The 15,570-nt window shown below is 41.1% G+C and overlaps 1 protein-coding gene across 1 annotated transcript in view; it reads left to right on the top strand.

The window, feature by feature from the left end:
• The window catches only part of noc2l (NOC2-like nucleolar associated transcriptional repressor), a 43,269-nt gene extending 28,187 nt beyond the window's left edge, over positions 1–15,082 (top strand). The window contains exons 16-19 of the mRNA XM_053642657.1: positions 5,498–5,611; positions 6,966–7,098; positions 13,982–14,077; positions 14,631–15,082. Of these exons, the coding sequence (XP_053498632.1) occupies positions 5,498–5,611; positions 6,966–7,098; positions 13,982–14,077; positions 14,631–14,770 (483 nt within the window). The 3' untranslated portion in view covers positions 14,771–15,082. The remainder of the gene's footprint in view (positions 1–5,497; positions 5,612–6,965; positions 7,099–13,981; positions 14,078–14,630) is intronic.
• The last annotated feature ends 488 nt before the right edge of the window (positions 15,083–15,570 follow it).

The following is a 15,570-nucleotide window of genomic DNA, read 5'->3' as shown; positions in this document are numbered from 1 at the left end:
TTTACTATTTCTGTATTATTATTATTATTTTTTTTATTACCGTTTCAGTATTTTTTATTTTTTTTCCTAACTTCACTCAGGCCAATTGAATCGAGGCTGCAGGCCGGATTTGTCCTGTGAGCCTTGCGTCCAACACGTGGCATAACGCTTCCTTCTGATTAGCTAACTTTTTGGACTAATAAGTAAGCATGCTTCGAGGCATTTAAGTTCCCACTCGCAAAGTTTGTGCTCTGTATGTGACGACCTCTGGTGCTGCTTACTCGTATGTAAGTCGAGGTAGTGCTCATAGTGAATATTAAACGGAAATATTGGAATACATGATATGAGCAGCAAATTTCTCACCGGTATTTTATATCGTAGTATTTGACACAATGATATTCTGTCTCATTCCTATTATTTTCCTACAACCACATTTCTTGTTATTTTATTCATTACATAATAGTGCTGGAGGATATGAGGATCACGCATCAATGTCACGATAAATAATCTCTTGATACTTTTCTTTACGATGAGTATTTATGGAGGGGGACACGGTGGTTTAGCAGTTAACACATTTGCCTCGTACCTCCGAGTTTAAGGGTTTGATTCCAGTCTCCTTCCTGTGTGTGTGGAGTTTGCATGTTCTCCCCGTGCTTCGTGGGTTTTCTCCGGATACTACGGTTTCCTCCCCCGGTCCAAAGACTTACACTGTAGGCTGATTTACATCTCTAAATTGTCCCTGCGTTGGGTTGGCACCCCATCCAGGGTGCCCCCACCTTGTGCCCCGAGTTCCCTGGGATAGGCTCCAGGTTCCCCGCGATCCTATGTAGGATAAGAGGTAGAGAAAATGGATGACTGTTTAGTTGCCGGTTAATTTGTTTTTAAATAATTGCTTAATTAATTAAATTTCTTGTAATAATTAACTTTAACGTGGCAGCACTGTTTATTAGCAAACCTCAGCATGACTAAATTTCACAGCTAGGCTTGTGCGATATAGCTAATCATCTCTATACAGTATCACTCTACCACATTATTCAGTCGCATTTGTATCAATTATATAACCAGACCAGGCATCCTTTAGGCATGTAGCTTAAGAGTGCTGCAATTTAACATCAGAGTACACTGCTACGAGTAATCACTTTAAAATGTACCAAAAGAGCAGTCGTATCCCTGATACAATGGGAGATGAGCCAATCAATATATGAATCTAGAATAATTTGTGTTTTAAACTCTCCGATATTAACCGACGCCACCTGGAAGTCCCGTCCCCCGTTTTACGTGCTCTAGATAAATGGCGATTGTTTTGAGTTCATTAACATAAAATGAACTATAAACTTTGTTTGTAAAGGATTATAACAAAAATGTACTGTTGTGTTACTGTTGATGTTTACTGCACATTGCTGCATGTAAAAATCCACCATCCAGCTGCCACTGCCAGTAAGCAGTTCCCCTCTGCACAGCTGTTATCTTGTCCACCAATAGTGTCTGTAAAATGGTGGACATTGATCGCACAGGTAGATGTTGACCTGCTATGGCATTGCTTCCTGTCACACCTCCTCCGGTACCCATAGGATTACCACTCTTCCTTGCCACCATGCCTAACGCAACCAAAACCATACAGGCCTCCCCAGTGACTAAGGTTGTAGCAAGCCCCACTTGGAAATGCTACTTTTACTGTCTTTTTTTTTTTTTTTTTTTTTTTTTTTAGGCGGTTGCTTTTAAAAGATTAAATCGTTAAACACTGTTGTATAATCCGATTAATCGTGGGCAGGGGAAACATCACAAGCCTAGTCACATTGTTAGAAATGCTTTCAAATATCGTTGTATATATTTTTGCCATATTGCTCAGTCCTACGATATCAATGTTGTCATAATACGGCTATGCTTTTTATCTGCGCAGTGTTAATATCATCCGCTATAAGGCATTTTCTCTGTTGGCTCGGAACACGTTTGTGGCCAGACGCTTGTGCTCCATATGTCCAGATTGAGACAGAGACGGGCCTGTTTTACTAGTGAAAACATGCTGGAGTTCCCACTGCTCGCTCCAATCCACACCACCCACCCACAACAGCCTCACTGAGCTTCTACATCATATACAGGTGTCAGCTGGTCAGACCCACCCGCAGGCTCTCCCGGAGGACTGTGCGAGTGTATATGTCTGTGTTCGTGTTTGCACATTCAGGCCCTACGGCCATATCCGGTCTCGCACGTGGCCACTGACTGGAATTGCAACAGCTGAGAATAAGCCTAAATCTGTAGCACATATTAGTGTGGAGGTGGCGATGGGTTGGGAACACTTACTAACAGCATTTCTCTCAGTGAGGAGGAGTGAACAGGAAGTATAGTAGCTATCAAACACTTCATCTGGCAGCTGCCCGGATTGTTGCTCTATTTAGAGTCACGTGTGTGCTGTGTATATGCACTGACCGGGTAATGGCAGCAGGAGTGGTTTTGGGAAGAGACCGAGACAGAGGGAGGGAGCAACGGAGCGCTGATGGTGCGAGGAGAGAATCGAGGAGCCGTTTCCTTTCCAGGACGAGCTCCACGCCGCATCCATCTTCATCTCCGCTCTCATCTGTCACCCTGCCGGAGCTCGCCCCATCCCACTTTCCCCCCTCCCTGTTCCTGGCTGGAGCTGCTCTCAGGCCTGATAAATATTTAAGACCGTTTAAGAGTGAAATGAAGGAGAGATGGGGTGGGGTGTCTCTCGCGCTCTCTCTCTCTCTCTCTCTCTCTCTCTCTCTCTCTCTCTCTCTCTCTCTCTCTCTGTGTGTGTGTGTTTCTCTTTCTCCCTCCCCCACTGTAATGTAGAAGACTCTGGAGGCGAGTGGAGGGGGTGCGGCAGCTCTGTGCTGGCAGACAGCGTGGCACCGCGCCGGGTGCGTCTGTCGCCGGCTCTGGGCGGCAGGAGCGATGTCCTTCAGTAGCTGGACTGGCAAGCCAACCTTCTCTGCGCCACTGTAACAGGACGTCTGCCTGGCATGCTGCCCTGGTGATCTGTCCAGCAAACAGCTGAAATTTAATTAAGGCCATCTTCCCAACCCGCCTCCCTGCTTGTACCACTCCTCCTGCTGGACAACAACTCCCATGGTCTTATTTATTCTAGCGTTCTGGACAGTGCTATGGTTTTTTACGAAAGTGTCATTGTAGTTCTTTATAATTGATTGAGACATGGTGGTGTCCATTTCTTTGTAGTTTTTTGTAATTTAATACTCAGTTCAAGAAGATTGTTTTTTCAGGCTCTACACTTCTTTTGGTGGGTTGTTTTTGGGGGGTTTTTTTAAATACAGAAGGATATTGCGCTCTTTATTATGTTCTATTCATTTTTCACTGCCCTACAAACCACCCGCAAATTGTAATAAATAAGTTTCGATAACTGATGACGGAAGCCGGGATCTATTAGGGCCTATTGAATTTGGAGGTTAGAAAATCTTATTTGACCTGATCAATATCTTCCACAAAGACCTTTAAAGGTAGGCTGAGAGAAATCTTCTGGTCTGGCTCCTCTCTACAACCCCACACCCTTATTACTTTTTTCCCCCACTATTCCATTCAATCGTACTGTCTTCTTTTATAGCTTTGAGAATAATCAAGGTCAAGTCACATTGAAATGTATCTGTTTGAATTTAAATTAGATGATAACACCAGTGTTGGTATGCATTATATTTCCTCCTGTTTTCCCCCAAACCATGGGTCATATCCATCTTTATTTGCATTAAATTTAAAGAAAGTTGCTTTTCTAGTATGTTTTGGAATTTTTTTTTTAAGTGCTTTGAAAAATGATTTGCTTTTGTATCTAAAAGGGGATACAGTATTGGGTAATTTATTATTACCCAAAAGAACCTGACACGTTTTAATTTAAGGAACAAAGGTATGCATAATATGACCCATGTGGAAAAAGTAATTGTCCCCTTGCTTATTCAACTAACCAAACTTAATTGTGCCTTAGATAGTTAAAGTAAATTCCACAATATATTTTGGCAAAAACAATGGTTAAAATACAAATTCTGGACAGGGTTACAAAGGCATTCTAATATTCTGAGACTCCAACAAAGCACAGTGGGCCATTATCTCCAAACAGAGGACACTAGGAACTGTAGAGAATCTTCCCAGAAGTGGTCAGCCTGCCAAAATTTCTCCCGAGGAACCAGCAACAATTCATCCAGGAAATCGCAAAAGATCCCAGAAGAACAGGCAAAGAACTGCAGGCCCCCATAGCTTCAGCTAAAGTCAGCGCTCATGACACCATACTAAAAGAAATGCGTGGGCCAAAATGGGGTTCATGGGAGAGTAGTATGGCGGAAACGATTGGTAACCAAGAAAAACATCAATGCTTGTTTCACAAATGCTCCCCAAGCCTTTTAAAATAACATTCAAATGACAGATGAGTCACAAGTGGACGTTTTGGATGACGTGGGTCTGGCAAAAAAGCAAATTGAATTTCACAGTAGGAACGTTATACAAATGGGTAAAACATGGTGTTGATGGTAGCTGCCTCAGGACCTGGAAGGCTTGCAGGAATTTCACACACAAACGTGTAAGGGAATATCTGGTCATCTCTCTCTGTTGCAAGCGAGACGATCCAAAACACAAAAGCAAGTCCATATGGATGAATGGATAAATGGAAATAAAAGGGTTTTGGAGAGGTATTTTCCAAATCCTGACTTAAACCTGTTAGAGATCGAAGTAGAAGTTCTGCAGTGAAGATTGGGCTGAGGTCAGGTCTTCTATAACAGTATGTGATTATTGCTGATACAACCATTTAAGTTTAAGTGGGCCGTTACCTTTTCGCATGGGTGATATGGGTGCTGGATAACTTTAGTCCTAAACAAAATAGTTGGCGAACTAAAATATATGAAAATCCGGTTACAAAAAAGTCCTTCCTTTCAAAGGGCTGGATAAGAAGTTGACGTGACTTAAGTGAGCAACCTGTATATCTGCATGTAAATGTACAGGGTCTTTCTTTGTCATAGCTTTATATCCGATTGCCTGTATTAAAATAACAACTTTGTACACTTTGCTGGACAAGTCATGTCCTCGCTTCACTAATCAGAACAGAAAGGGTTAAAGGGGGGTGGGGGGAATCTCTGAAAGTATGAAAACTTCCCTTTCTGACCTCTCTCTGTAACTAGTCTCTGGCTTGATGAGCTGCTTTCAGCTGCAGAATCCAAGCTGTTTCGTGTTTTTAAAAACTTGAGTCTCTGACCTCGTATTTTTATTTATATATATATATATATATATATATGTGTGTGTGTGTGTGTGTGTGTGTGTGTGTGTGTATTGTTTTTTGTCTGTTTGTTTTTCTTTTTTAAATCAAACCGAGTGCTCAGTTTGATCTGGTGAAATACTTCCACATCTAGACCTTGGTCTACCAGTTGACAATTCCTGGTCTACAGTTTTGTTTTTTTTCCCTCTTTGTCTAAAGATATGAAACGATTCAATGTGACATCAATATGTAATTAAATCAGAAGGGGGCAAATTCTTTTTCACAGCACTGTATGTGTATTTTATGTGGCAGGTGGCATGGGAGAAGCAGATCGCAGAAGAAGGAACTCCTCTCACCAGGTACTACAGCCAGTGGAGGAAATTACGAGATAAGGAGATTCAACTAGAGATCTCGGGCAAAGAGAGAGTAAGTGTTACTAAACCCGTAGCATAAGTACTAGATACTGTATGATCACGCACCAGTTTAAAGCATCATGGCTTCTGGCAGGTCTGCTGTTGGTCTAACTCCGTCATGTGTGGAAAAAGGCACAATATCAGCTGTTCTTAAATTTATTTATATGTCAGATGAAGAGAAAGATTCAAGTCCCACAGGAAACACAGATACAGTAACCTTACCTTCCAAGTATAGCAGCAGTTTAATGTAACACACACCACCTCCTGCCTGTGTGTGTGTGTGTGTGTGTGTGTGTGTGTGTGTGTGTGAGAGAGAGAGAGTGTGTGCTGGACTTGGAGCGTGTCCATAAGGCGATAATGGAGATGACACCAGGCGGAGTGTTGGCGTCGGGAAGCGGCAGATTGGCGGAGGAGGCTCGGATGGGGAGAGCGAGGGATGCAGGAAGAGTATTAGAGTGCTCAGGGCTGCGGCCCAGGCTTTGATCCAGAGCCCCCACACCCGGATCTGATTACTCCCCCCTCCCTCTCCTCCTCATGCCACTGGAGCTGCCTGCCGCCACCTCCATCATAGCACTTCTGAAAAGCTACACACACACATAGACACAGATGAGCACTCTCAGATTTCATCTTTTTTTTTTTTTTTTTAATAACTGGATCAGTATTAGTTCCTTAAAGGGATACATTTAAAGGAAAAACTTTATACCGTAGTGCTGTTGTATCTATTCTTGAATTTGATTGATAAAGCATAGGTTTATATTAGTGCACTTGTTCTTGTATGTTATAATTTGTGTAGTAACAGCTCATTCTGTATATGAACATATTCATTAATAAACCAAAAATAATCATTGGCAAATTGCCATGGGGTAAATGGAATAACACATTTCGGAAATGTGCTCTTATTGGAAAACAGTTGAACTTCACACCACCCTATCATTGATTATTTTTCCTATAATGACATGCAAGTTGTGTTTTATTCCTTATTTATTGAACCTGGTGGAAGTATTTGAGAATCGCTATAACTTATACCAATTGTCAGTGTTAGTTGGATAACAAGTCATTTGATGGGTATTGGGGGGGTGCAAACTAGAAAGATGACTAGTGATTATCGGCATCTGAAATTGCACAAGACATTGTTTCCTTTAAGATATATTAAGGTCTAGACGTCAAATGTGGAAAGAAAAAGCTGTTATTGGAAGAACTATTCCAATCCAGATGCAATTATTTTGATCAAGCATTAAACTTAATCTTGGGGGAAAAAAGAATCCATGACATAAGTGCTGCCTAATTGTGCTTTTAATGTTACCAGTTCTAAAGTTTTCTACAAGCTTCACTAAATATGTCATTTTAAACCATTTTTTTTTCTGTAGATGGAAGACTTGAACCTCCCTGAAATCAAGCGGAGAAGGATTCAAGAGAAAAATGAAGACAAGAAGGAGTTCAAGGGTCTCTTCGAGTCAGACAGCGATTCAGACAGTGGTGAACTCATGCAAAAGCGTAAAGGTAATATTTTTCAATTTCATCATGTTTTTTTTTTTTTTTCTACATCAGATCAGCGCAGCCAGTTAACACACTCCTACTTCTCCTAGGGGAGAGATGGCAGAGTAGCTGGGGGTTAAGGGCTTTGTTCAAGGACACTGCACTTTCACACACAAGTTTCAGGCGCTGATGCACACACTGGTGATAGACTTGAGACAATCGCATGAATTGATTTCCACAGGTGTTAGGGCGAGTCTTAACTCACTCTGCTGTACATATACGGCAAGTTTCACATTTTCAGCCTTGCTCTGTTCCTGTGTCTTTTACTGTGTCAGTCACGAGAGGACCCTGGGTCAGGTGTGGCTCTAGACCTAAGTAGTGTGGTGGCGATTTGGATCTATTCTCTGCACCAGGACTGCATCAACTTTTATAATACGGTTAACAATACAATTCAGAGAAAATTGGGAATGCGAGCTGATGGAGCTTGCAATTTTCTGGGGTATAGAATGAGAAGGTTAGCAGTTGGTAGGTCATGGAGTGAGGGAGAGTGAGAGAGAGAAGGGGGGTCCATATAGAAAGTATTCAAACCCCTTAATTTTTTCCCCTCACTTTGTTGCATTACAACCATACTGTAAAATGGATTAAATACATTTTTTCCCTTCTCAGTCTGCTAAAAAATTTTTAAAATATTCTAATGAATAAGCATAAACAGGATTTACCAAGGGTTTTTTAAAATAATATTTTCCATAATGTCATTTCCATAATTATTCAGACCCTTTGCGCTGGCACTCAAAATAGAGCGCTGATGTTTCCTATTTCCAGTAATCATTCTTGAGAAGTTTGAATTTGATTAAAGTTCATCTGTGGTCAATTCTGTTAATTGGACATGAGTTGGATGAGCACGTTTGTCTGTGTAATGTCCCACAGCTGACGGTGCATGTCAAAGCAAAGAACAAGCCATGCTGTCGAAGACTGCAGTTCATTCTTAAGCCAGCTGTTTGTAAGGTTGTGATGAAAATCATTTACCTAAAAAAGGGCCCTTCAAACTTTTTTTTTTTTTCATATGTAAAGGAAATAAAAATGTAGGTCAAATTCAAGTAAGAATCATTATTATATAGTAGTAGTACGCTTTTTAATGTAGGTTTTTGGTGGTGGAGGCGTTGTTTTCGGGTTGTCCGTGCAGCTGTTCGAGGTTCTTGAAGTGAGAGGTTGAATGTTTGTAGGATTTATATGGAATTCTCACTGTAACCAGCAGGTGAACTTGGGTGATTTTCACACTGGGCACATTTTCTGCATTCCAAATCCAAGTGCAATTGTTCCCCCAGCGCCCCCCGCAGCGCTGGTTTGGATTCAGACTCGCCTGATTCTCTCGTGCATTTGCGTTCGTCTTACGTCATCACAAACATGCACAGAGGACAAAATTGGTTTTTTTATTATTATTATTATTTTGGTGCTATTATACACAGCATTGAACCTCATCTGTGTCCCACAAAATCCCCTGCCAGTCATGGTACACGTGTGTTATGGAAACTAATGATGATGTCATCAGCCAAAACACATGCACAGGTTACTTTACTTGCTGAGCAACTGTGGACCTGAGTACGAGTTGCGTTCACATTCACAGGAATCCCAGCATAGATCCCAGTGCAACCGAACTCAGACCACCTCCTACAGGCAGGTGCGCTTTCACATTCGCAATTTTTCAGGCAAACCGTGCGCCGTTTCAGACTAAACTGCCAGTGTGAAAGCCCCCTTAGATTAGACTTTGGAATTGATCCAAACAGAGTCAAGGTCAGATGTCTGAAGTAGTTTTTCTTCTATAGCTTCCTTCCTGTTTGATGTATATTTTAAGGGTATTTCAGGCATAGAAATTAGTAACAAGAAGGACTAGACTTGTTGGCGATGGAGGCATCCACATCAGTGCCGTTGGCGCAAAGTTCTACTTGTTTAAGTACTAGCTCAGCTAATAGACTATAGCTTGTGTCTTTGTTTCTGTAAATTTGCATCTATAAATCTAAGTGAACAGCAGCTCCAAAAATGAAACTGGTGGCAATATGGGGAAAGTTCGTTGCTTAGTTTGTCCATTGTTAAATTGCAATACATGTTCTAGTTTACAAAAGTGTCAGTCATTTTATGACCGTGAAACACCAGTTTTGACTTTATAAACGTGCCTTCGAAATGGCTGGAAGCAAGTCTGAGCCACTGAAACACTTCTTGGGTCTGATCACCCAGCCAAACTGAACAGGATAAAAGGGCTTTATTCAGGATGATGACCAAGAACATAAAGTTCTTGTGTAGAAATGAGTGAACCTGGCAGATCTCTCAGCACTCCCCCATCTGGCCTTTATGGAGGCGGGGCAGACAGACGCTTCGGTAAAAAGCACACGTTAGTTTACTTGGAGTTTGCCAAAATGCACCTAAAGGGGAATTGGGCCATGATTCTATGGTCAGATGGTAAAACCGAGATTGAGCTCTGAATGCCAAGTGCTGCATCTGGAGGAAATCAGGCATCGCTCATCACCTGATGTTTTTCAGCAGCAGGGACTGAGAGACTTGTCAGGATCAGGAGAAAGGATCAGAAAGGATCAAAGTGCAGAGATATCCTTGAGGGAAAACCTGCTCAAGGGCAGTCAGAACCTCAGCCTGGAGCAAAGGTTCAGCTTCTAGCATGACAATAACCCAAAATGCACAGGCAAGACAGGACAGGAGTGGCTTTAGGACAAGTCTGTGAATGTCTTTGAGTGGTCTAGCCATAAATCTCTGTAGAGACCTGAAATAGTGGTACTGTGATGTTCCCCATCCAGCCTGAACTTGAAGGTCTGCAGCGTGAAATAGGAGATGGTCAAATCCACGTGTGTCCAGCTTGTAGCATCAAGCTCAGTGTGCATCAACAAAGTACTGAATAATGGGTCTGAATGCTTTTGTAAATGTGGTCATTCAGATGTTATATTTAATACATTTCCAAGTCAGGAAGGAAAAAAACACAATATAAGCATTTCACTCTGGTGGATTTTTTGCAGATTGATGGAGGAATAAAGGGATCTAATTCTTTTTACAGTTTAACCTGTCTAAGATGGTCAAAGTGAAGATCTAAATACTTTCTGAAGCGACTGTAGAATACATTTATTTTCCCTTTTTATTTATTAAATTTAAAAAAAAAAAATTTTTTATAAATACTTCGCAATTTGTCTACTATTGACTAATACCGTAAGACGTGGAGAGGTATATATTTAATAATTTCAGATGTAAAAGTTTTAAAACTTTGAGCTTGATGCATTTATCTCACAACTGCCGTTGATCTCTAAGAATTCTTTTCTCGCTGGCTGACATAAAGGCAGAAAAGAGGAGTTCTACTAATCTCAAACTGCAGACGTGAGGAAGATTTTCCATCTTTTTAGTACATCCTTCCTCTCCAGCGGTCTGTGTGTAATGTGTGTGTGTGTGTGTGTGTGTGTGTAGTCTGTAGAGCAGTCCAGCTGTCTGCCCTTTCCTCTCCTCTCCTCCTCCCTTTAACCCCACCAAATCCAGAGTTCCGTGCTGGGTCATGTGTCGGCCAAACACCGTCCTTGCCAAATTCTGCAGCTTACGGTCCGACAGCCGCGTAAAAAGTCCCGTAAAGGTGGGAGGCAGTTTGAATCGAGATTTCTTCACAACGAACATCTGCTATTCATTGTGCAGAGTCTTCACAACGCCTGGACAACTGTCTCAGTGTGCTTCTCTCTCTCTCTCTCTCTCTCTCTCGCCTCTCGTACGGTTTCGCAGGAAGCGATTTTCTTTTTGCAGGCTTGGATCCCAGTGGGGGTTTGTAATTCAAAACAGTTAACTGCCTCCACACGAGATTTAACTGGCCCCATACCCTCACCCCTTAGACCAGGAAGTAGCACTCATTTTTTTCAATCTATTATATCGGGCTTAAACATTTATATGGTAGCGTTAAATGTCTTTTTTTTATTTTTATTTTTTTATTTTTTTTATTCACAGCTTAAGCAGTTACGTTTGATTGGGATCATGTCAGGCTAGGCACCACTTATCAGTGTGTTAACGCCTTTGTGGTGGGGGGAAATGGAAAGGCAAGAGCCAGGCTGTGTGAGGATAATCTTGCAGTGGGGCTCCTGACAGCAATTAAAGTGTGTGGGGACTCCTGGAGTGAGCGACTGGCACCACTGGCCATGCCTCCGCCGGGTGCCAACATGATGGCTAGAAGAGGGAAGAGCTAAGCAGGACACCAGTTCGAGTCCTCAGTACAGCAGATACGCAGAGCAGCTATTTAAGCACTCCTTCATATACAGCCTCGATATTTAAGGTCATTCTGAGGCAGACTGCGTAGGAGGTTGTAATATGAGCGCCTTAATTCTCTCCCCCCCGGTTTGTTTAGTTGCATCAAGTTGCTCATATAACAGGGGAATGCTGGGTTATATGAAGACCACTTACATTTTATCAGTTACATATTCACACTCCAGTAGGTCTTGAGTCGATATTTCGTTTAATCTTGTTCTGTCCTTCTGTCTCTATTAAGCTTAGTGCACACTACACAGTTTTAGCCCCAATTTCCTACATCATGAATCATTTTGGGGCTTGTCTGGAGCATAACGTACCCAATTGGTTGTTAGGATAAATAAAAACAAACACGACAGAAACACAATGATTTCTGGCAGTATAGAGTATTTAAAAAATAGCTCATTTTTGCACTGTTCCTCCAGTTCTCCTTGCAGAACGGACCATCCTCACTGTCAGAGTCTCCCAAATCAACTTTCCCTCAACTTTTTTTCCTCAGATTTCTCTTTTTCTTGTTTTCCTTACAAAATAGAAACAACGCCACAAAGTCCCAAGAGCAAGTGCTTCCGCATTTATTTTTACTTTGGGATCAGGAGCACTTTAGTAGGGATCTCTCTGGAAGCTCCGGAAGTGTCAGAAATATATATATATATATTTTTTTTCAATCTGAGTGTGCCTGCTGTTTTGGTGCTTGATGCTTGGCTTTCTATTTATGCAATTCCTTTTTCTACACAAGCCCAAATCGCACTGATTGATGACCTATGGAATATTTTCTTTAATCGCAGAGCCATGGTTCAAGCATCTTCATCGTGTTATCTGACAGTCTGACATCAGATAAAACGCTATCGCACTCTTTAAAATTTGGCCAAGATTTTATTGTGACCATCTCATACAGTGCGACAAGTAATAATCTTAAACTGCTCTAATCGCTGATCTTAAGACTGCTCTGGTGGAAGACAATGCTGATTATCTGTCCCGTCGTTCTTCGGACATGCATCAAGTGTCCTGCTGTTGCCTTGCCTTCTTACAAGCAAGTGACATGTTGCTGATGTCACTTCATGTTTTTCTTATGCACGTGGGTTTTCTAATCAATTTCGATTCTGAGTGCCATGATGGGATGAACCTTGATTTGTGATTTTGGACATTATGATTATTGCTGCTTTTAAAACATGAATAAGAAAAAGTATTTCCATTAGCGTTCATAGAATAAACGGGACATGAATGTTCTGAAATTTTCTTGACGGTAAAAAATTTTTAATGACCCACATTCTATTTTTGTTCCTTAATGTAAGTCTATATGCCATACTCTTTTCACATATTTTGTATCTCATAGATATATTTTAAGAAGTATCTGTCTTAAAGTGATATTAGGCTACACATACATTTCCAACACCATTTTTATAGCCCATATAGTGAGCACAAATAGTGGTTTTTAATATATCGCAAAACATATTGCAATCATATAGCAATATAATGATAATATCCGTGTAATATTTTTGTCCGTATCCTTAATGGTGAATAGGAATCTTTTTGAGATGTGAAGAATAAAGCTGAATATCAGTGCCAGGAAGATGTTATTGTGGGCAAATAACTTTTTAAAATATCTGAAATAATATACATGTATGATATTGCTTATGATATGAAATGCACTCGCATGGAGACTCTTTCAGAAAATACTTAAGTCTGTCGTCACAAAAAGATTCACCATATCGATTGGGACACATTTTTGTGAAAAAATATTGAGCATTTGACATACAGTACCTGTCCCAGTTTCCATGGCATTGTTGGCATTTCAGCTGTTAGTATAGAAACAATAAATAATTAGTTAATTTAAGCCTGTGATTTGCTTTGCAGCTGCCACTACTGTCAGAGCTGCTGTTATAGAAAATGAATCGGAATAGCCAATCAGAATTGAGACTTCGACAGCATCGTGGTATAATGGAGATGAAGCACTTAAACTTACATAGGGCGGTGCCTTTGGATTGGTCACAAAAACAAGAAAGAATTATTGGGGTTTGTCGCTTTACTAAATTGTTACTAATTAGTATAAAATTGCAGAAAGGTACAATTTAATTTATTTGATCATCGCTTGCCAGAAACCCACATAGAAATCGAATGGTTGTCTCATGGCTTTGTAACTTTCTTGTGCGAACGAATACCCTGAACTTGTTTTGCTCCTAAACTTTTATTGAACTCCTGCGGCCCACGCGCACATCGCACAGCCTATACACAGCGCTATTAAGATGCATGTCTCTGCTCGTCAGCGATGCACACGTGGTGCTCTGCCGTGCTTCGCTCTTCTCTGCAGATTGGCTCCCTTTACCACGTCTCGTCTCGCCTCGCCTGACTCTGGCTCCTGGGTGCTGTTGGGTAATTAAGGAGGAGGCAGCGTCTGCGCCATGCTCACCTCCCAGGCAGCAGCTAATCAAATCCCACTTCAAAGCCCAGAAATATTCTCTCTCTCTCACTCACACATACAGGGTTAACAACAAATTTGCCACTCAAGGCTTATTTCTTAGTCTTGTATGTGTGTGGTATTGGCTGAGCGAACAGCAGTGTCATGTTTGTCTTAATGACCTGTTTAATTTTTCGCTTCTATTTTTAAACTTTAAATCTGATTATTTTCCTACAGACGGTGACTCTGATGATGATGAAGGCCTTGAAGATCTGTCAGACATGAGCGGTGATGACGACGACGATGCCGCCTCCGACGCAGAGGAAGATTCAGGTCAGTGTTTCCATGCTGTTTACGATATACAGTACAGTCGTTTCCGATGATCTTTTTCTGTAGGTGTTCTGTAGGTGTAACCTTCGCTTGTGGGGGATGCAGAAATTCAGATGCTACTGTTTTAAGTGGAAACACGTTTGTTTTGAGGTGTGCAGCCCTGTCAAGGGGAACACGCAGTCCTCCACAGTAAAGTGCAGCTCAATCTGGAACGTCTCCGCGTTCAGGCTCGAGGCTTCTCCTGGAACTTTCATGCTGTATTAGCGTGAGACGCCTTTCATTTCTGCCAGAGTTTAAAGCAGCTGCACCTTAAAGATTCGCTGCAGCAGCCCGGAGCTCACTCGTCACATTTGTATGTGATGGGAATAATTTTTCTTTTAAAAAGTTGACGTTTTTGGTATAACACCTTGCACGTACATTACAGAAAAGTCACAGCTGAGTGACTGAGTCACTTGCATGCCGCTAGGATGTATTATTAGTGAACATTGATGGAAAACTCAGATCGAGCCGTCCGTGTCCTTCAGCATTTCTGAGCTGGTCTTGATTTGCTTCACAGATGGCAGTGAGGAGGCTGAGGAGAAGGCTTCTGGCTCTAAAAGTAAAGCACCCAAGCAGGTGTCGAGCGTGGCACTGCAGGAGCTGGCAGACGGAGAAGAGGATATGGTCGTAGACCTCGAGCTTTCAGACCAAGACTGAAGGCCTCTGTGACTTGGCAAGCAGTTTGTCATGACGCAAGCACACATCCTGTGATGAAAATGAAAGCTGCTTAATTGATTTGTAAATCTGGCTCTATGCACAGTTCAGATGGCAACGCTTAGGAGTCAAGTTTCACTATTTCACAGCCAAATACAGGATATGTTTGTAAACCTCGTTGTTCAGTTTGAGAATTTGACTCTCAGTATGAACATTGTTATGATCGTTTTTATATTCGTCCTCAGTCACCGGTGTATTGTATATTGACTTAACAATATATTGCGAAATGTGTTTATAAAATGACATTGCATCTCTTTTTGTGAGTATTTGTCTACAGTTGAGTCAGAAAATGAGCAAAAAGTAATCATGGTTTTGAACATTGGGTTTTTACACGTGTACAGCATATTTTATATGGCAGGGATATGCAGTTTTTAAAAAATTGCTGCAAAATTGAGTACTCACTTTTAAGAAACCATAAATATACATCAGTAAAACAATGTGAAAATATTATATTTACATTTCCACCCATGTTGGGTAAAGAGCCAGTCTACCAAACAAATGTAAATACGGTTAGATTTTTTTCTAAATCTTGGTCCCGTTAAATAAAATTTCTTGCTCACAAATGTCCCTATAAAAAAAAAAAAAACCATGACTGACTCAGCTTATACAGGATTTTGCAGTTTAAAAAAAATATACGTATGTGTGTGTGTGTGTGTGTGTGTGTGTGTGTGTGTATATATGTGTGTGGGTGTGTATATATATATATATATATATATATATATATATATATATATATATATATA

Source organism: Ictalurus furcatus, chromosome 15 (assembly GCF_023375685.1).
Source record: "Ictalurus furcatus strain D&B chromosome 15, Billie_1.0, whole genome shotgun sequence".
Taxonomy (NCBI): Eukaryota; Metazoa; Chordata; class Actinopteri; order Siluriformes; family Ictaluridae; genus Ictalurus; species Ictalurus furcatus.
This window is presented reverse-complemented; position numbering and strand designations above follow the sequence as displayed.